Genomic DNA, 21,905 nt, shown 5'->3' on the forward strand with positions numbered 1-21,905 from the left:
ATAAAATATAGATATTAGTTTGTGTGTGTCAGTGGCGAATGGTGATTTTATTTACAGGTAAGCTACAAAAAAAGATCATATATTTGTACCTACATAGGAGGTACATAATATGATGTAAGTAATATTTACTATAAATTGATATTTTTCTGTGGTTCTGTGTGATACAAAAACTCTCATCCGTGAAATCAACTCAAACGATGTAACTTCGCGATATATTATATTATATAGATATATTATCCATTACTTTTATATACAATTAATTAAAAAATACCATTATGAATTCAGTCGATATTAGGTATTCAATTGAAATGTTAACTGGCCGAATTGTTCTAGTAATTAATAGTGCTAAAAACGGCCGCCTGGAGCGCTATATGTTCTGCAATATGACGCATGAAAGTAATTATGGTCTAATGTCAAAAGTACCACCTCAAAGAAAAATAGTCCTTAAGAAACAATGTTTGAAATACTGTTTTCCAAATCAAGAATCTTTAAATAATTTGTGTAATCTGCAAGTTTAATCTTGGAGAAAAAACCCGCCTTGAGGTTAATACATTCAAAATATAGTATACTTATTTGTATGAAAAAATAAGCTGGAATAATCGGCTAGTTTCTTGGCTCACCGCAGGCGCTGGGCACGCTTTATTAAAATTTATATTTATATTAGGATGAAAATACAAACGATGGAAATTATTTATTTGTTTTTCTGTAAATAAAGTTACAATGAAACATTATTATAGTTAGTCAAATATAATGGTAAGCTGCGCATAATCACTTCTATTCATGGTTCGCCCCTGGTGTGTGTGTATGTATAGAATAGAATATAATTTGCAGAAGGTTGACACAACACTAGTCCTTGATTGCCCTAGACCCTAGATCATAACATTACCATACCTACTGTAATTTAAAATATTTTTTTATTGTGTTCAATCAATTTACTTTTACATTTTTTGTTTTTTTTATTTTTTCATACATATATTATTTACATAGAAATATAATTACAAAAATACACTTTAGAAAAATACATCTTAAAATTAAGCTATCACATGAATTGGAAAAAATGCCCACAAATACTTAAGCGTCTGAGCGAGGGCCATTCCTTTTTTAATTATTAAAAAGTTTATAGCATATATACAGGGTGTTTTTTAAACCCTGTCACATCCGAAACCACGATGACCAGTATGAGCAAGAAGACATATTGGCACATTAAAATATTTTTTTAGAACGAATAAAATTTTTAAAAATAAAATATTTAAAAAACAAATGGTTGCTAACTTCTGCAGGACCGAAACGAGGAGAGGGGAGGGGGGAGTCTGGCACACCGTTAACCATGCGGCCACGCCCCCCTTGCTTCTCCCCTGCAGAAGTAAGCAACCATTTGTTCTTTTTAACATTTTATTTTTACAAATTTTCTTCGTTCTAAATATTTTTTTAATATGCCAATATGTCTTCTTGCCCATACTGATCATCGTGGTTTCGGATATGACAGGGTTTAAAGAACACCCTGTTTATGGTATGACATGACTATGAAAAGAAAATAAAAGAAAAAAAAACAAATTAACAAATGCTGATATTACGAAAACATGATTTATTTGCAGTATGCATTTACTATTTATTATTTATTTTTTAAATACATATATTTTTAATGCCAATCCGTAGTCGTTCGTTAGCCTATCGATTGGCTTAAAAATGGAAAATAATAATAATAATGAAAGGGCAGAGGGGATAGATGAGAACTTTATAAGATGTTTTGTTATTTCATAATCCCAACTTATTTTTCAGTTGAAATATCTACCAATCTTAAATCAAAATTTTTGGAAATCATCTTAGATGCACTCTAATTAGGCTAGGGTTTTGTTAATTACGTAGTAACCTTTGTATTCTTGGAAATTTTTCATTTAATAGCTGTGGTATTAATTATGTAAGAATAATTACTTAAGGCGCCCAGGGATTGTCTTGTATCTAATAATTTAATCATGTTGGAAATAGTATCTTTATCGTGATATTATTTTACCTGTTATAATATTATAATTAATTAAATTATTTAAGTAAATCCAGCCATCGGTTTTATACGCCATTTTGGTTAAATACCTCAAGGCATAATGGCAATATATCTGCATTTTTTTAACAATATATCTAACACTGAACCCTAGGCTCCATAGATATGGCAATCAGTATAAGGACAAGGCTGATATATTTGGTTTTGGACTTGATAGTTATAAAACGAGTCTGATTTCTTTTTTTCTTTCGCAATATTATTCTTAAACTTTTCTTTATATTTAAAAATATTTTTCCTTTTTTTGTTTTTTCATATTTATGTATTTATATCGTTAATATTTTTGGTTGCTTATGTGTATTTACCTACTTGTTACTATTGTTATATGTAGTTATGCAATTTTATAATTTTTTGTTATGTTTTTAAATATGTATTTTTTTTCATATTTATGTTCAATATATTTTAAAGGCAATTTATGCCGTTTATGTAAAATAAATAAATAAATAAATATATCTATAATTGTATTTTTAATAAAAATTACAATTTCAATAATTTACTCAAATACTTCAATTTTGGGGGCTATTTTCAACAAGTTGTACATAATTCACTACACTATTAGTAAATGAGAATCAAGTTGAAATAGAGTAGGGTTCGAACCTCTGACCTCTAATCCTCGAGTCCGCGACACTAGTCACGAGACCATAACCCCTAACAATAATAATAAACTCAAAATATATGTTACAGTATGGCAATGACGGGTCATAAGCTCAGTAAATTAGACACCTATATTCCAAAAATATGCGATGTTTGTTTTTTTTCATTTAGTGTTAAATAATTTGTGTTTGTCCATTTTGGTAAGATTATTTTCATTGCCTTTATTTGTCGAATTATCCATTATATGAATTCGAAGTAATCAACATGAATAAAAATGAAGAACACTTATGTTTGTTTGGAAGCTAGGAGTTTTGTTGTAGAGCGACGAATTTTAAGATAAGTTTATATTACGAACGTATTTGATAAATTGTTTGTCAATCGTGCTTAGGTTTTTTTTACCTTCCAACGCGGAAATTAACTTTTAGAAAAATCCTTCCAAAAAGCTTCCAGCTTACGTGTTAGTCTGTTAACTTTTGAAAAAAATTGTGTTTTTAAAGGTTTTTCTGACATCATTACATGACGTATTTTCTTTCTTTTGCGGTCCTGTAACTGGAGATAATTGATATAAAGCAAATAATACTTTAACATGTTGATTTAAGAGAGAGATATTTTTAGTTTAAAAAAATACAGATTCAACTATACACAATTAGGGGTGATAAAACCGAAATGATTGTCTATTAATTAGATTTGGTCAAAATAAATCTTAACTATTATGCGGAACTATAGTTTTATGAAAAAACATGTTTATTTCAGAGTAGGTAATATTTACTTACATTTTGATATCGTTGAAAGGGTCGTTTATTATATTTTATTTACTAACGAAAAACAAATATTAAATTTTATTCATTTGATAAATTATCTCTTCTTTCATGCAGTTTGTGAAATTGACAAAAAAAATTAAGCATGAGAAAAACCGATAGGAAGACCTTCGTAGTTTTTGGGTACGTGGAGAGAGTACTTTCACTGTAATTTTTCATTGTTCTAGGACTGGCACCTGAGGCGTAAGACTGAACAACTGAACACCTTACCTCCCTCTGACAAATGATCGAGATATAGTAGTGCCAATGCACCATTAGGTGCCGATAAGGATGTGATGATGATGAGCCATTTTAAATATAAAACGTGCAGCATATTTAGTTAAGAGACCTTTTAATAAAAATCGACCGATTTGTGCATTATTAATTACGGTTTTCTATTGGAACTATTTCTCTTTGACAAATAAATCATTCACGCGATTCAATATCTCATTACACTGGAATCTTTCCGAGAACTATCAGTTAAATAAGATAATATACATAATTCAAATAATATGTGATAAAGGAATATTCTCGAGAATAGTTTTCGTCAATAGTAATAACAGTATTAATAAATATAAGCTACCTTGATTTGGAAAATGATAATAATCTATTTTATATTTACGTGAGACAAACCTTTGACGTAAACGGCGATTATTGGCGTGGGATGAATTATTTATAAGTACGTATTTCTTTCTCGACAATAGATCAAATCAATAGTTTTATTGAGACGGGTAGGTATTGTGTCGCTGTATACACTTCGACCCTTCCTACGTATATAATATCGTAACACAAATTGTCGATTTTAAGCTCTGTATATTATATTCCATTCTATTTTTGTTTATGTGTGTTCTTTACACTAGACGGAATGGCATGTTTTATATGATGAATCCCGCTTATGGAAAAAAAAAACTAAACTAATTAGAGAACAAAACATGTGATTTAGCCCTAGTAACTATATCTCCACTACGTTCAATAAAAATTCCAACATCCATTGTATAAAATACAGAATAATAACGTATATTATTGTTAGTGCTTTTTACGATTTTATACATTGTTTGCGAGTATCAAATAAATCTCTTATGTTACGCGTACAATTTTTTTTCAAATTAACCTCAATATAACATGTTTCATATCATTCATACTGTGTTTACTTTAAGTCTTTTACGAAGTATAGTATCGTATTTCATTCATACGATACGTTTCAGCAGATTTTTTTTTTGGAGCGGCACGTTATTAAATAAATACATAACATTTTAAAAACTGATTGATTCTGTTACATTTGACATAGTACATTTGACTCAAATTTAATATTAAGGTTTTTTAAAGCAATTTTCTGTTTTTAAATTTGTTTCAACAGAGAGGTAAGACATTTTTGAGAAGGGAATATGGAAGTCTAGGCATTTACAGGGCTTATGACCTGTCATTGGCTGGTTTAAGTGGCCACATTACACACTGTGTAACATTCACCCTTCTGTCCATGTTTGAACATCCACATTTCCTCAACTCTTCCATCTGTTGACTTTTGTGAAGTAAAATAGCTGAAACCTTTATCACGTGGGTGAGATTCATCCGGCTGAACCAAATCACTTATATCATTGGATATGGTAATAAAATTTACACAGGTGCTTCTGCGTTCGTCTGAATTTTGCTGCGATAATAATATAAATCCAATGTTCAGCAATGGATTAAAAGCACTTGTTTTTAAATTTATTATTTCATTAAATCTTATCATGTATAAGTCAATTATCTAGTGCCGGCGCGTTCACATTTTTAATGAACAGAATATTGAACAATGTTTGATTATGTCCAAATGCTTGCAGACTGGCTGGATTTTCTCCCTAAGGAATTGTTCATATTGAAATTTATTTCAACAGAGAGGGAAGACATTTCTGAGAAGGGAATATAATATAGGGAATATGCAACTAACAAAGCGATAGTAGTCTATGTCACGCTCAAAAGCGCGTCTGAGCGCGAGACAGAGATTATTTTAATAATGCATATGCCGTGCGATGTCATACCACGCGCTTATTCACAGATACTACGCAATGCGTTTGTGTAAGTTTTGCGAACGCGCCAGCTTTGAATAATCTACCAGTAGATTGGGGCTCGGACTTCGGACCTCTGTCTGATCCGTGAGTCCGCGACACTAGCCACGCCCCGTAATAATAAAAATAAACCCAAAAAGTAATGTTAAAATGTGCCAATGACGCGTGATAAGCTCTATAAATGCCTAGACATATATATTCTCAATTTTTAAAAAAACCATCTCTGTTGAAATACTTGTCAATGAAAAACATGTATTTTTTATCAAAAACTTTTAGTTATTAAAGTTCTTAACAAAAAGTTCCCACTTAGTGTCGCGACTTAACGATCCAACCACATGGCGTTTAATTATACTAACCTCACCCTTTTTACAAAAAACGCATAAATTATTTCTCTGTGGCGTAATTTTATGGCGTCATTCTATATAAAATATATATCTACAGGAATGTACAATAGTCATTCTAAATGATTTATGGCGGGAATTAATTAAATAAAATACCATTTTAGCAACATGCTACATTGTAATCTTAAAAATAATCTTACGCTTTTTAAATTTAAAATTCCTTACTACGAAAATCAAATTAAACTTTCATAATCTTAGTTTACTGTTATTTATTGGCTAGTTTGAATTACCTTTTTACACACTGTGTAACATTCACCATACTGCTTTATTTTAATTATTTGATATTTCTACGTCTTATGTAGGTGAGATTTTATAGAATTATTTCATTCAGTAGGAAACGCCTGAAATTACTTTTCAAATTTTATGCTTCTTTTTGGACCATCATCATTAACAATATTTGTTTTATTTATATATACCTATATATTCCCATGATAGAAAGTTCTCCATCCTTATTAAATTACATATTAATCTTACTAAACTCCCAAAGGGTTCTAGTATTCAATTTGTTTTTATAAATGTACCTACATGTTTGGTACAATCTCAGAGATCATTTAATTACTGCCACCTACTGAAATATTTGCGAAGCTTTTAACAAAACTATAATATATAAATATATATTTTTTTCATTATATTTATATCCAGCCTCAGCCAATTACAACAGTTACATGAAGAAACATGAATATATTTAAACATCTGAACAAAATGTACATAAAACTATGTAACAATGACAAACAAGGGCAACAAAATAATGGTAATAAGTATCACAATATTATATAGTAAAAAAATCATTACCCTGAAATTAGTCGTTGTTCAAGCCAATTATGAGACAGTTCAGCACAGTCAATTATTCGCAATAAAGCATTCTCAATATTTAAAAATGTAAAAATTAGTTCAAACCTTGATCATTACTGCCACCTGCATATAAATTTACGAAGTTTCAAACTTCTATTTTTCATCCTTCATTTCGTACCAAAATATCGACGCTGAAAAGGAAAAAGTTACCAAGCGACAAGTTGCAATTTTACAAAAGAGCCAATATCAATTATGTTTTTGTTTTTTTTTTAATAATAAAAAAATCTCACTCATACGTATTATTTCGGCGCGATTCCGACATAATTTTCAAAAAATTCAAAATACGGATTCTTTATTAATTAAAAAAAAACTTTAATCGACTCTTTTGTAAATTTGCTACGTCTTGCTAACTTTTTCTTTTCCAGCGTCGATATGATCTTACAGAAAAACTTCAATCATCCGGCTAAATAAGTGCCAGATTTTATTGCTTTTGAAATGCTCCGTTTTCCATACAATGTCAAATGTTTTTTTTCTTTATAGTTAATTGGAAATATTTTTTTACTTTTCAGAGAGTGAGAAGGTATTTAAGCAGGAAGTTATGGGAAGGAGGCCAGACTTGAACCGAAGGCGCCTGATCCACAGGGCCAAGATGAAGTCCTTGAGGATATCTGTTGTCATAGTTGTAGCTTTTGTTGTTTGGTGGACTCCGTACTACACAATGATGATCATCTTTATCTTCCTTGAACCTGACAAGCATGTAAGTACAGAATTTACTCAACCATTTACCAAACATCAAAACTTGGCTTTTATGAAATGTGATTTCCCAATGAGTTATTTAAAGACACATTTTTATAACAATTCACTCCCCGTTTTACATAAAATTTAATGAAAAATAAACAAAACGATTAAATTAAAATGTGAGCTAAAAATTATTAAAAGAAGAAATTATACAGGAAGTTATATAGCTCTGTATATATATTTTTTTTTAATGAAATTTTTTATATTTAATAATATTGTGTTTTTACCTATATCAGTCAGTATATAATAGCTTCGATTTCTGAGTCAATTCATATTATGATTTTTTATATCTGTTATTAAATAATTATTATTATGTATGGGAACGAGTAATTACAATCCCATATGTCCATGCGTTTAGTCGCTGCCAGACATGTTGGGATACTTATTGAACAGCGCCCTTCCGATAATTTTGTCAAAAATGACGCTATGCAAATTTTCCATAATAATGATGCACATAAAATATTAAAATAAATAGAAAGGTGTTGAAGGATGTTAAGGAGAAAACCATTTTATATAAAACCAAAACCAAAAACACATGAACTCAACTTATGCACTTAAACAAATCATTTTCAATTCTATTTTAATTAATACCTAGTTTATTTATCTAAAATTGTCTCGAAGAACATAGAGAGTGGAACGGAAGAAAACGGTTAACATAAATAATAAATCGATTAGATAACTTCTTAAAATGCCAATGAAAGTTCTTATCAATCATTATTCTCTCATACAATTTCAGCTAAGTGAGGATCTGCAGTCAGCCATCTTCTTCTTTGGAATGTCAAACAGTTTGGTGAACCCCATAATCTACGGAGCTTTCCAGCTTTGGCCCGCAAGACAAAGGCGAGGCAGCCAAAGGTTTTATTCATTCCCTCATACAACAAACCTAACACTTACTAACTTAACTCTTACGCTTAACTTTCGAACTCTCAGAACTCTATCTAGTTCAAATTTAAAAATATATTTTTTGAACTTAGAATATTATATATACCCAAGTTGTTATAAACTGTTTATGAGAAGTGAAATCAACAATGCATTCCTTTTTTATTTTGTTTTAACATGATAATCCTATTTTTTGCGGTATGTCATGTGATGACCTTACCTTCCGTGTAACAAAAATGATCTAGATACTCCGCAACTGAAGAACGAATGCTGTGCTATATGCACCACTGGATACGAACAGGCAAGTGATGACGATGAAAGTCGAACATTGCACACAGGTTTATGAATATGAATGTCAATATCTAAAACAGCTTAACTGACTTCCATCAATTAATTTTATTACTGTAAAATTCAAGATATAAGTTTTTGATATAGGTACGGTATTGATCGCTATTCTAATCTTGAAGATTCTGATACAACAACCATAAGTCCAATATCCATCCATCACATAATGTTATGTTATTTAAAAACTTGATTTTTGTTATTTTATTTAGAGATCAATATTTGTACTTAAGCATGTTAGAATAATATTATAATATATATAGTTTCTAATCAAGGATTTCTATTATTTTTTTAGTAAATAAATAAAACTTATATTAATCGTCCTCAGAGAGATTCAGTTAACACAAAAAAACAGACACTTGTTTACAAGGGAGGGGAAAAGAATATTAATTAACAAACATGAATATTCCCATCTCTTTTTAGTAAGTGATGGGGCGTTAGATTCTATTAGATCTGATGCTGATCATCTTTAATATTTTATTACACTGCACATATAAAGGGCAATAATGATTTATAATTTAATTTAGTAAATAATATTCTATGTGTGTTATAATTTTTATAGTTTTTAGACCAGTTATTTCAGGATAATTCAAAACAATATTTGTTCGAAAGTGCTGGTATATTACATAATTACAAGGTGTCCAGTGACAAATTTCATATTTTATTACAATATTCGCCGAATAAGTGAAGCGCCTTCAGTAAAGTAAATTCAAAAATGGGTAAATAGGAAATAGCTGTCAACAGACATCACCAAAGTCCAGCTCCATCTATTTCCACTGATGAAAACATCCAGCGTATGAGTGATTCAGTGTTGGAAAATCCACAGATGTCACTAACAAGGGGCACCTCGGTTTTGGAATCAACATTGGATGAAATAATGAAGAAAAGACTTTAGTTTCATTTTTACAAAATCCAAATAGTTGAAAAATTGAACCATACATAATGACCACAAGATTAAAAAGACTTTTTTTATGGAAACACAACTGAGCAACATCTTTTACAGTGATGAAGGTTATGTAAACATATCCGAAAGAAACACATGAACAGCCATTGCATAACCAAAAGGTTTGGTGCACTATTTCTTGAAATCATTTGCCCATATTTTTTTGAAAATTGTTGTGGCCAAGCAAATTAACAATGTTAAATTCTGAGAGGTATTGTGAAGTGATCGACAGTTTTATTATAAGAAGAACTTTGCTACTGTCTTTTCTTCAACAGAATCACCTGCTTTCAGTAAGATTATGATACTGCACATACTGCATATTCTGTCTATGAATGCTGTAAGAGATTTCTTTCCAAAAGAAGTTACCTCTCGGTTTGGTGACATCTCCTGGCCAGCACGATTGCCTGATCTAAGTCCATGTGACTTTTTTTGTGGAGCTACTTCAAGAGCATTGTTTGCCAAAACTAACCTGCCACCACCAGGGAAGCTGAAAGAAAATATACAGTCCGAGGTCGCGAGGATTTTAAGCAATCTCTTCCAACGCATTTTTGAAAATATGCGCCAAAGATTGGAAAAGTGTTTGCATCTTCAAGGTTGCCATTTAGAAAACTGTGTGTTAAAAAGTCTAATCCACATTTATCCTTGAAATACAATTTTTTAAAAAATATTTTTTTTTATTATTTAAAAGGAATAACCCGCTAAGCCTCTATTTTAGAGGATTGTCAAGCAGGTAGAAAAGAAAAGATATGAAAGCAATTTATGAATAATACACTACAACACCCAGACCAATTGAGAAATAATCTTTTTTTGGATTTTTTCTTGCAACTGGCAAGAATCGAACCCGTGACGCCAGTTTCATAGTTGACCATCTAACCAACTGCGCCACGATGCCTTTCTAAATAACTTTTTTTTTAATGTTTGAAATCTGCCATGGAACGTCCTGTATGAAAGTTTATTTGTAAAGTGAATCAAAAAACTTATGCTACATATTTCAGCTTTTTCTATTATGTAGTTTTTTCTACATGTTTTTAATAGTAAAATAACAAAAGTTTATTTCATAGTGAATATGTACATGGTTTTTTTTCAAATTTAAATGTCGTAATGTTTTCCTCTTTTGAAAAAATATCCTGTTATATAAAATCAAAGAGTTAAATTTGTCTGAATTCAAATTATTTTAACAAATGTTTATCACATTATTTTAAAAAGCAATATAATACAGCAGCTAGCTTATTAATTTTTAAAGGTCACTTTGAATTCCCAATAATCTTTTATGTATTCTGATTAGAAATAACTTTAAAATATTGAGATTAACAATTTTTTGACATTTTTCGATAGTTCTCCTGTAATATTTGATAAACAATGATGTTGAAATAAAATTTAATTAGTTGTAGTTAGTGTAGTTAACTAACCAATTGAAATATTATTTTCATGCAAGGCAAATGCATCATGTTATTGGGATGTCATATATGGTGTGGAGTGACCCCTTTATAACATTAGGCTCCATAGTAAACTACTATAGGTATAACCTTTTTATGATTTTCAGTGAATGCCTAAAAAATATTCTCAGTATTGGATTATTTCCATTTTAAATATTGTAGAAACTGAAATATTCTCAGTATTGGATTATTTCCATTTTGAATATTGTAGAAACTTAAATTGTCAACTTCTGGTCTTGTATTCTGAACGGTATAGCACGCATCGAGAATGCTTTGTTATTGCGTATTTAGTGCATATAACGCACTTAAAGCTTTCTCTTTTTTTCTCTAAACACTTGCTTTCTACGTGCACTGCACCATTCAGAATACTACTCCTGAGTCTGTATTACAATGGAAAGCTAAAGTTCAATTATATCTACAAAGTAAAATTAAGTTTTCCGTATGAAAAACAGAATGTGAATTCCATTTTATCTTTCTAAACATGTTCAATTACAGGATACCGACGAAGAACGAATGAATTTTTATTTTAAAAAATAAAAATATTTTCATACATAAATATCCGTTTTACTTAATACTGTCTCGATATGTACCGATGAAGATAGCGTTTGTAATCGCGGCCGTGGGGTTTTTTTTTTTTTTATCCATTGTTTTTACTGCCATCTATGGAACTAAATAAGTTTACTTCCCAAACGTTTTCAGTAATATCAAGTTAGTTGCATTAAAAAGTAGATGGCAGTAAATTGCTTAAAGTTTAAACTTATGTAAAGTTGTTAAGTGGAACTAAACATTTTAAACATTTTTTATTAAAATACCTAAAACATTGTCTAAATGGAAGATGGTGAATTTTTAAAAGTGTTTTTAATATGTTTATTTCTAGATGCCTGTTATTTATTATAATTAGTTACTTGCATGAGTAGTGATGCAAGAATTTATGGATTATATTAATCAAATTGTTAAACACCTATTATTTTGCAGCAGGGACTTCTCTACATCCACCCGCATGACACAAGCATCCATCATCCGCAGCAGTACAAGAGTTGTAGACAGAATCAACGCCCGCTCCAGGCGGGACAGTGAAGGAATTCCAGAAGCTGCTTCCCTGGTGACCTTAGACAGGGACAGAATCTGCCGAAGTAACAGTAACAGCAATGGAAATGGAGTTCTGGCTTCGTGCAGAACTAATGGAGTGGTGAGCAACCAACATGATCACACCCTCCTCAGTGTTACAAATGGAAGTGCAATAACTAGAGTATGAGTGTTTGACGGTTCCGTGTATCTTTCTTACTACAAGAATGACTACTATTTAAGCACCCGAATTGAAATTTGAACAGTCGAATTCTCAATTTCAAGTGTTAAAAATTAGGTAGACTGAACCATGACTTTTGATTTTACATTGTAAATAAATTGTATAATGTTTAAAATATATAGGCTTTTTAATTCCTTAAATTTATAAATTTTGTCTGTTATTACATAAGCTTTGTACATAATTATAGTAAAGGTGATCTTGTGATAAAAGATATAACATTTATTGATGTAAGTGCTAAGTATGTAGAAATGCCAAATCTAAAATAAAATAATAAAAGATTGTATTTTTTTAATGGACTTTTTTACAAAGAAATCATAATTTTTCACATTTTACTATTTACAAACAACACCTCTTGGGTTTGAAGAGTAAAAATAAGAATACTAGACAGCATACTCTCAATATTCTTTCAAAATGTGAATGGTACATGATTTTTAAAAAGCATGCAAGTTGATTTTATCAATGACGTATAATTAAATAGATTCAATACTAGCCCGAATAAAATGATATTTTAATTCGTGGGAATTTCCTTCGGTGCCTTCATTCTCTAACAGACTTTCGTCGTGATTAGAAGTAATGCTACGTATAAATATACCATTGTTTTTTTTATGAAAATATGCTTTTAATGTACTGCAACTGTAAAAAACAAAGCATTTATTGTCGGTGATACTGCAATACCGCGTAACTTGTTTTTTTAAAGAAAATGCTTTACTGCAAAAAATTCACTATAGGGACTAATAGTCATTTAGATTTAAATTATTATTTTTTTTACTTTTTATATTATAGATTAATAAAATTCATTTATGACAACGCAGTAGCGTAATCATAGACCGTCGTAATGGATGTGAGGATTAATGAGGACACAAAAACTGATAAAATCAAAATAGTCAGACAAGGGGACACAATATTGCCAAAGCTCCTTACGCTAGCCTTAGAGGATGTATTTAAACACCTCAATTCCATGGCATGTACTTGAGTCACCTCAGATTCGCAGATGACATAGTGGCCATAAGTAAAGACATGGATGAACTAGGTGAAATGATTATAGAACTACATGAGGCTTCAAAAAGGATTGGTTTGGAAATGAACATTCATAAAACAAAGATTATGAGTTCAACAGGACGAGACATTTTCATTAACGATAATAAAATCGAAGTGGTGGATGAATATATTTATCTAGGACACAAAGTCAAACTTGGTAAAGATAACCAGATAGCGGAGTTACCAAGAAGAATAGGGCTAAGGTGGGCTGCTTCGGCAAACTTAAATATATTTTTGAAAATAAAAAAGTCCCTATATGCTTTAAAAGACAAGTATATGAATCGTGCATATTGCCGGTGACAACATACGGACTAGAAACCATGTCTATAATACAAAAAAGTAGTCAGAAATTAAAATGCACGCAACGATCCATGGAAAGACAGATGCTCGGTGTATGTCTAAGAGATAAAATAAGAAATGAAGAAATAAGGCGCCGAACCGGAGTCGTGGATATCATGGATCGTGCAGCGAAATTAAAATGGCAGTGGGCAGGATACTTGGTGAGGCAAAATGATGGCAGGTGGACACCCAGAATAATAAAGTGGAGACCGCGGGCAAACAAAAGAAGTGTTGGAAGATGGGTCGACGACAATTGACAATTGCCTCTATTGCCGGTAAAACGAGGATGATGAAAGCGGGTGATAGGAAGGAATGGAGACGTTTGGAAGAGGCCTTTATCCAGCAGTGGAGAGAATAAGGCTGCAGAAGAAGAAGAAGAAGAAGATAGTGATAGTTTTCCTGATACTGCAGCGGTGTTTTTGGTTAGTAAGTAATATATTAACACAACTCTTTTTAAGTTATGCAGTATTGCAGTATCACCGATGATATATCATTTAATTCGTAAATACGATTCAATTTATGGAATTAGTTGGGTTTTTTTTTAATTTAGGCAGCTGCCAGCTAGTGTCGTATCTATGGTAATAAGTTACATAGAAACAAATATGAACAAAGTAAATATATCTCTTTCTTGCATAAATTTTTGCATGAGTATCGTGATTTGCTAACTCTTTTTATTCAAATTGTTGAGGGCAATGCAATATTTGCTATATCTTATCTACGCTACATCTTTAGCTTGTATAGGAATAATGTGTCTATTTATTATGCTTAAGTGGATTTAATTACATTAGTTTAAACGTATTTTATTGTCAAATAATGAAATAAATGAGTGGAGGCTTATAAAAAAAAAACTTTATAAATTTCCAAAATAAATATGAAACACTGCTAAATAGCTATAATTTTGAAATTTCCTTTTCATAATTCAATGATAATTTAACTTTTATCTTCAGATCAACCTTTTTTATATTTATTTATCATATTATTTTTTTAATATCTTAGATACATTACCCTATGGCCCTATAACATAGAATACTCTCACAGCAGAAGTGCGAAATTGTAAGAGTGAAGTGATGTTTTGGAAAAATCTTAAAACCTACTTGTTCTTCTAAATTATTTGAAAAAATCCATAGCAAGTGATAACAAAGTAAATTGTTTTACTTAAATTACAAATTCAAAAAGTTAAAATTAAATTTATTTATTTATTTAATCACATCGTAAAGCGCCATTGAGGTGTAACACTGCGAAAATGGCGGTATATAAGTAATCAATAATAATGAATGATAATTATTACAATAATGTCTAAAATTATTATATTCTTACATGTAAGTACCAATTAAAAATACAGTAATCCTATTTGTTGATATATTTTTCTTAGACCTACCAATAAGATTTGTCGCAAATATCTTTTAATAATCAAATTATTGCGCAAATATAAGGCCAAATTTTTATAGTAAATTGATGTCATTTTAAAATTAATATAACTATAAATAATTTATTTTCTAAATTTTAAAATACATTACGTTAAAAAATATATATTTATATTTTGTTATCTAAATAAATAAATTATGTAAAATAAAATATGTACAGTTTTCTATTTAAATATTGTCAGTACCATAATAATAATATAATAAATATTATCACCGATTACGATTTCTTACCAGAAAACATTTTTTAATGTTAAATGCATAATAAAGGTACATTATTTGTATTTTGTTTAGTTAAAACACTGTTATTGCTGAATATGTTTGCACTTTAAGATTTGAAAAACTTGGAAAAAGGATAAAAAACACGTGCACACCAATTAGTAAAGAGCTTACATATAAGGCTTGACGCTCTTTTAGTTACGACTTCGAGTGGGTTTTATTTTTACATTTTTGAAAATTATTTTTTTATTTATTTAAATCGTTTTACTACCGGACATAGAGCGAAAATTTTAATTTATTAGAATTAGTTAAAATATTGTAGAATTAGTTAACATGTATTCAAATGTTTTTACACGTCCAATTTTAAAGCTGACAATGAATATGTTAAATTTGAACAATATAAACATACAGCAAGAGAATACTGGTCAGAATAAAGAGAATTAGTATTTAGTATGTATAATATATTATATGGTATGATATGCTCCAAAACACAATTTCTATTTCTTAAAACATTTTCATTTATAACAAAAACAAAATATTCAGAACATAAGAGCTTTCAACTATGTGTTACTAGACTTTTATTATATTATATCAAACATTTGTAAACCTGCTACAAATAAAACCATACCAGCGGCAACAAACTATAAGCTAAAAGTATACAGTACCTATAAGTACTGTCAGACTGAAGCTTTTATTGCTTGCTATAAAAATGTATGCACCAATTTATAAATGTTGTAATCTATGTAATGTTTTCATCGAATTATACATAATGTCTAGATAAAATTTGTTAAGTGGTTAAAATTTTAATTTTGTCATACATTTATTTATAAGTAATCTTAATAATGATAAACTATATTTTATTCAGCTAGTGAACCATATAAATACAAATGAGGCCTCCAGTACCAATTTCTATTGTTTGAAAATTGGAATAAAAGTGATATTCAGATTGATTCCTTATAACTTATAACTTAAGAGAGAAGTATCGGATTTTGATATTATTCTGTACCAAAAATCGCATTTTGTTAGAATAATTCTCGCTTTTCTTCTTAATTCTTATTAGTTGCTGTTTTGCTACCGAAACCCGTTACGTGCATTATTAATTTTAAAATCTGTCTTATTCCATTAAACATATTTTGTGATATGCAGATCCAGTTCCGAAATCCTGTATATGCATCCTCGCTAATTGAAATTATTAATAACTGAATTAAAATTGGCAAAATAAAAATATTTGTATGTTTGAGAATTGTATTAAAGGGAGGACTACAATATTATGTGCAAGCAGTGTTAAATTTGCACCTGTAGCATACATAAATGTAAAAATGAATGTTCAATCGACTTATCGAAGATTAGTAGAAAGAGTCCAGCAAATGTCGTTTAATGGAAAAAAATATTGACCAATTGCTACGATATGCAAAAAAATCATTACCAAAAATACCAAACTGCATTAATAATAATAACTGTTCAAGTGCACTACGCACGGTGTTCCAAGATGTAAGAAGATTAATAATTTATTAATAATTTACTACACAACTCCATGGCCCAGCTATCAGAAGAAAAGCTGGAAGCATAAAAACACTTTCTTCTGGCATATGCTTCAATGCTGGCTCAGTCCTGGCCAAAATAAAAAGCCAGCTTAGATAGGGGTGTTAATTTATTATTTGGATGCATCCACACAATGTAAAATAAGTGTTAATTATATTTCCAGTTGCAGTGGCATCAGACTAAGTTTTTGGCCAAATGAAAAAAAAAATATTTACAAGGAAGTTGTTATCAATCCAGGAGATCGCGTTGAATTTGCGGTTCTAGACTGAAAGAAATCAGCTGGTTTCCTTTTGAAAAACACTTCAGGATTTCATTTTAAGGTCTCGAATTGCATATCTACTTGAAAAGAAATAAAAAAAAATATATTACATATTGTGAAATAGCATACAACACGGATCACGGAAAGTACAAAAGTTTTTTTTTAAACCTTAGAACTAGCAACATCAATTCAAATGAACTTCCTATAGGAATTCCTGATAAAATCGAAAAGATTTCAGATATTTTTTAATTAATCATTAAACGCTTTGAAAAAGAATGGAAAAAAGATTTATGAACCAGGATACTTTGGAAGAAAATTTTTCTTTGCTTACGAAAATGCTGATACATACATTTTAATTTAAAGTTTTATAATTAATAAAAATTAAGTTAATTTATTAAACGATAAACACATTTTTATTCATGATAAAAATATTTTTTCAATACTACTCTTTCATTTTGCTTCCGAAAACTATAATTAGCTGCACTTTAATTCCGAAAATTGCTATCCTAAAAATACTGCTTCAAAATCGGTCTTTTGAATTCTTAATATCCCACTTAATGGCTCTGATATTTAAGGCACTGTTGATTTTTTTTTTAAATATCGTACATCGATTTTTTTTCTTTCAATTTAATTACACGTTTCATCATAAAAAGTAGTCAAAACTGTTTTTCGCAGTTTTCTCAATAATGTGAATTTAACCGGGTCGTGGTCCCGTGCTAGTATTGCGGACTCACAGGCCGAAGGTCCGAGGATCAATTTCCACTCTACCACAGCTCGATTTCCATTTTTGCGGCACAAATTATTTATGACTTTAAGGAAATGGTCTGACAATTTAAATATTTGAGTAAATAATAAGAACTTAAGTATTTCTCTTTTTTTTCAAAATTAAATAGAACATATGGCGGAAATTAGAACTGGATGCCTCAAATAATTACCTGATTTGTAGGTACTTGAATAATAATTACTGAGAAAGTATGTATTACCTATTTTCAAATTAAAATATATGTATTATTCCATATTGTTTTCCATGACAAATGTATGTAATCAAAATTCCATACATTTGTTCTGCAGTATAATTGAAATTATCACAAAGTAAATTATTCTGGCCATTAATGTTTGCACTATAAGCTCACAAGCTATTTTTATTGATAATTTATATTTTACAGTTTTAAAATCATTGTTTTGATAAAGCAGTCTAACTGCATTTCCTAGTCAACACTTTTTTTTAATCTACCTCCTCATTCAGCTCTCTCTCACCCACGTGATAAAGGTTTCAGCTCTTTTACTTCACAAAGGTCAACAGATGGAAGAGTTGAGGAAATGTGGATGTTCAAACATGGACAGAATGGTGAATGTTACACAGTGTGTAAAGTGGCCACTTAAACCAGCCAATGACAGACCATAGGCCCTGTAAATGCCTAAACTTCCATATTCCCTTCTCAAAAATGTTTTCCCTCTCTGTTGAAATAAATTTAAACAGATTTATTATTTTTGTCTTGAAGTAATATTTTTCTTTTCCTTTTATATAACCGTATTCAGAAAGAAATTTACAAAATAATGTATCTGTCGTCGCCAATTAGTTATTTTACTAAGCTACTCAACTAAGCGGTTAGGCTGTTTAATAAAAGCCGGCATTCAACTGAATGGCTGGGCCATTCGTTGAATGAAAGGGTTAAATGTCGCTTAGCCTCTTAAATTACTACAATAATAATTGTAACTCTTGACATTCTAAAATTTATTTTGTTATGTGAAGTTAGGTTAGGTAGGGTTAAGTTTAATAATAGAAAAAAAAAACTATTTTTACTTAACTTATTCATTTATTTAACTGAATAATTAATTTTTAACTTAAATTGATAAGTAAACTAAAAAAACCTTTTTTTTATTATTAAACTTAACCCATCCTAACCTAACCCGGCAGCTGTTGGTTACGCCATTACCAAAGGACAAGCTTACAACCAGCCAACACGTTGAATGTTGAGTTATCTCAATTCATTTTTGATGAACGGCCTAGACATTCAGGTGAACGCCGGCATTTAATGAGCACCCCAGCTGCTCAGTTGAGTAGCTTATTTAACTGTTTGGCGGGTAACATATCCATGTATTTTTTATTTATTTAAATCTTTAAGTACAAAGAATAAGTACTTTTGCGGACGTATTGCTAAAAGCAATATCTTCTAGCCAACCAAAACACAGACTGGTCAAAAGAAGAGTTGGTCAAAAATTTATTCTAAAAAAACAAAATATATATCAAAAGATACATACATGATAAAACCTAATTAATTTTTAAAAACAGCTGTTTTTTTATGAGGAAATGAGGCTTGCACATTTTAACATTTAAAAAAAATGTATTATATTATACACATTAAAGGATGAGGAATGTGGAATCAGGTAATGAGTTTGGAAGGAGAGAGAAAGAGGAACCAAGGAAAACTTATATTTCTGTACCAGAATTTGTGGAAACCTTTTATTGGTTTCGACCCTACAATTTTTTTTAAATGTTAACTAAAAATATGTATGACGGTTGGTTTACCAAATAAAATAAAACACAAAACGTAACTTTATAAATAACTACCTACTTCAAACTAGCAAATAATTTATGAATTTAGTATCAAATGTTCCTGGATTTTTTTAAAATTTCAATGTTATTCGCTCTCTCAATTCGCAGATTTATCTCTTACTGCCTCATTATAATGTGTATTTCACAACTATTGTAATTATTGTATATACATATTCACAGATAAATAATCAATTGTACGTTACTAGCTTTAACAAACTGTAAATTCATATTGTAAAAGTGGGTTGATATCGATATAATCTAAGATACCTAATTAAAAGTGTTTATTGTATATATTTATGAATTGTATCTGTGTTTATAGTATAAATTGTATAAACTATATTTTCAATTAAATGCATTTATCAAACAACTCTTGACTTTGATTTAACTTACAGGCTGTTAGGATTGTAAGACAACAATGCGCGTGAACTGTCTTGGAACAAATAAACATGAATCGTGGCGTATTAGGGGCGTGGCCAATGAAATGACCGTTTTAACTTATGGGTATTAAAATATCAAGTTTTATAAATTATATAAAATATATAATGGTTGGAAGTTTTAGCCATTAAAAAGATAAGTAAAAATCTATATTTTATTTTATTTATTTAATCGGTACATATTTTTTTGATAATTGCTATGGTAATCTCCACCGACTGGCAAGGCCTTTAATCTAACCATCTACTTATGGGTAATAAGTTTCGACACTGCCTGGTTGAGTTTCGATAAAAACTGGCTCATTCAGTATTCACGCACACATTATAAATGTCGACTGTCCAATTTCAATCTTAACTCAACCGGGCAGCGTCTCAACACACTACTGCATTCCTTTTTTATGTCTTGAACCGTAGACTTATGCAAATAAATAAAAAGAGAAATCAAATAATATTGTAAAATTTTATTGAAAATATTTGTAAACTGAAAATTCAAAGATTCTAGAAAATTTAGAGTTATGGAATATACTGAATGGTCATAATAGACAAAAGCGTTAAAAATTATAAACTTTAGTTTCCTCCACGGAGACGCAGAACTAAATGAAGAGTAGACTCTTTCTGAATATTATAGTCCGACAATGTACGCCCATCCTCAAGCTGTTTTCCTGCAAAGATGAGACGCTGTTGATCTGGGGGAATGCCTTCCTTGTCCTGAATCTTGGCTTTAACATTTTCAATTGTATCTGAAGGCTCAACTTCCAAAGTAATGGTCTTTCCCGTAAGTGTCTTCACGAATATCTGCATGCCTCCGCGGAGACGCAACACCAAGTGAAGAGTTGATTCTTTCTGAATATTGTAATCGGAAAGGGTGCGGCCATCTTCAAGCTGTTTGCCGGCAAAGATTAGACGCTGCTGATCTGGTGGAATGCCTTCCTTGTCTTGAATCTTTGCCTTGACGTTCTCGATAGTATCAGAAGGCTCAACTTCCAAAGTAATGGTCTTTCCAGTAAGAGTTTTTACGAAGATCTGCATGCCTCCGCGGAGACGCAACACCAAGTGAAGTGTAGACTCTTTCTGAATATTGTAGTCGGACAATGTACGCCCATCCTCAAGCTGTTTGCCAGCAAAGATTAGACGCTGCTGATCTGGTGGAATGCCTTCCTTGTCTTGAATCTTTGCCTTGACATTCTCGATAGTATCAGAAGGCTCAACTTCCAGAGTAATGGTCTTTCCCGTAAGTGTCTTCACGAATATCTGCATACCTCCGCGGAGACGCAAAACCAAGTGAAGAGTTGACTCTTTCTGGATATTGTAGTCGGACAATGTACGACCATCCTCAAGCTGTTTGCCGGCAAAGATTAGACGCTGCTGATCTGGGGGAATGCCTTCCTTGTCCTGAATCTTGGCTTTAACATTTTCAATTGTATCTGAGGGCTCAACTTCCAAAGTAATGGTCTTTCCCGTAAGTGTCTTCACGAATATCTGCATACCTCCGCGGAGACGCAACACCAAGTGAAGAGTTGATTCTTTCTGAATATTGTAATCGGAAAGGGTGCGGCCATCTTCAAGCTGTTTTCCAGCGAAAATAAGACGTTGCTGATCTGGGGGGATGCCTTCTTTGTCTTGAATTTTTGCCTTGACGTTCTCAATGGTGTCGGACGGCTCGACCTCCAACGTAATCGTCTTTCCAGTCAATGTTTTCACAAAAATCTGCAT

At 30.7% G+C, this 21,905-nt stretch overlaps 3 protein-coding genes across 3 annotated transcripts in view; 1 reads left to right on the forward strand and 2 right to left on the reverse strand.

Moving 5' to 3' along the window:
• Positions 1–21,905, forward strand: part of LOC148276737 (gonadotropin-releasing hormone receptor-like) — a 48,132-nt gene extending 26,227 nt beyond the window's left edge. The window contains exons 3-5 of the mRNA XM_088233833.1: positions 7,252–7,439; positions 8,217–8,335; positions 12,056–21,905. Coding sequence (XP_088089959.1) covers positions 7,252–7,439; positions 8,217–8,335; positions 12,056–12,335 — 587 coding nt within the window. The 3' untranslated portion in view covers positions 12,336–21,905. The remainder of the gene's footprint in view (positions 1–7,251; positions 7,440–8,216; positions 8,336–12,055) is intronic.
• On the reverse strand, positions 20,639–21,129 carry LOC148276738 (ubiquitin). Its single transcript, XM_088233848.1, has one exon. The coding sequence runs from the start codon at positions 20,991–20,993 to the stop codon at positions 20,760–20,762; it is 234 nt and encodes a 77-aa protein (XP_088089974.1). The 5' UTR covers positions 20,994–21,129; the 3' UTR covers positions 20,639–20,759.
• Positions 21,070–21,905, reverse strand: LOC148276739 (polyubiquitin-B). The gene is made up of 2 exons (XM_088233847.1): positions 21,119–21,905; positions 21,070–21,074 (listed from the first exon to the last, which is right to left on the reverse strand). Exons 1-2 carry the CDS (start codon positions 21,903–21,905, stop codon positions 21,070–21,072), a joined length of 792 nt encoding a protein of 263 aa, XP_088089973.1.

The sequence above is a fragment of the Micrasema longulum genome, unplaced genomic scaffold (assembly GCF_059751315.1).
Source record: "Micrasema longulum isolate JH-2025_06_02 unplaced genomic scaffold, ASM5975131v1 h1tg001155l, whole genome shotgun sequence".
In the NCBI taxonomy this organism is placed as follows: domain Eukaryota; kingdom Metazoa; phylum Arthropoda; class Insecta; order Trichoptera; family Brachycentridae; genus Micrasema; species Micrasema longulum.

Excerpts from the sequence above, each read along its gene's own strand:
- LOC148276738 (XM_088233848.1), bottom strand. The coding sequence starts at position 20,993 with ATGCAGATATTCGTGAAGACACTTACGGGAAAGACCATTACTTTGGAA.
- LOC148276739 (XM_088233847.1), bottom strand. The coding sequence starts at position 21,905 with ATGCAGATTTTTGTGAAAACATTGACTGGAAAGACGATTACGTTGGAG.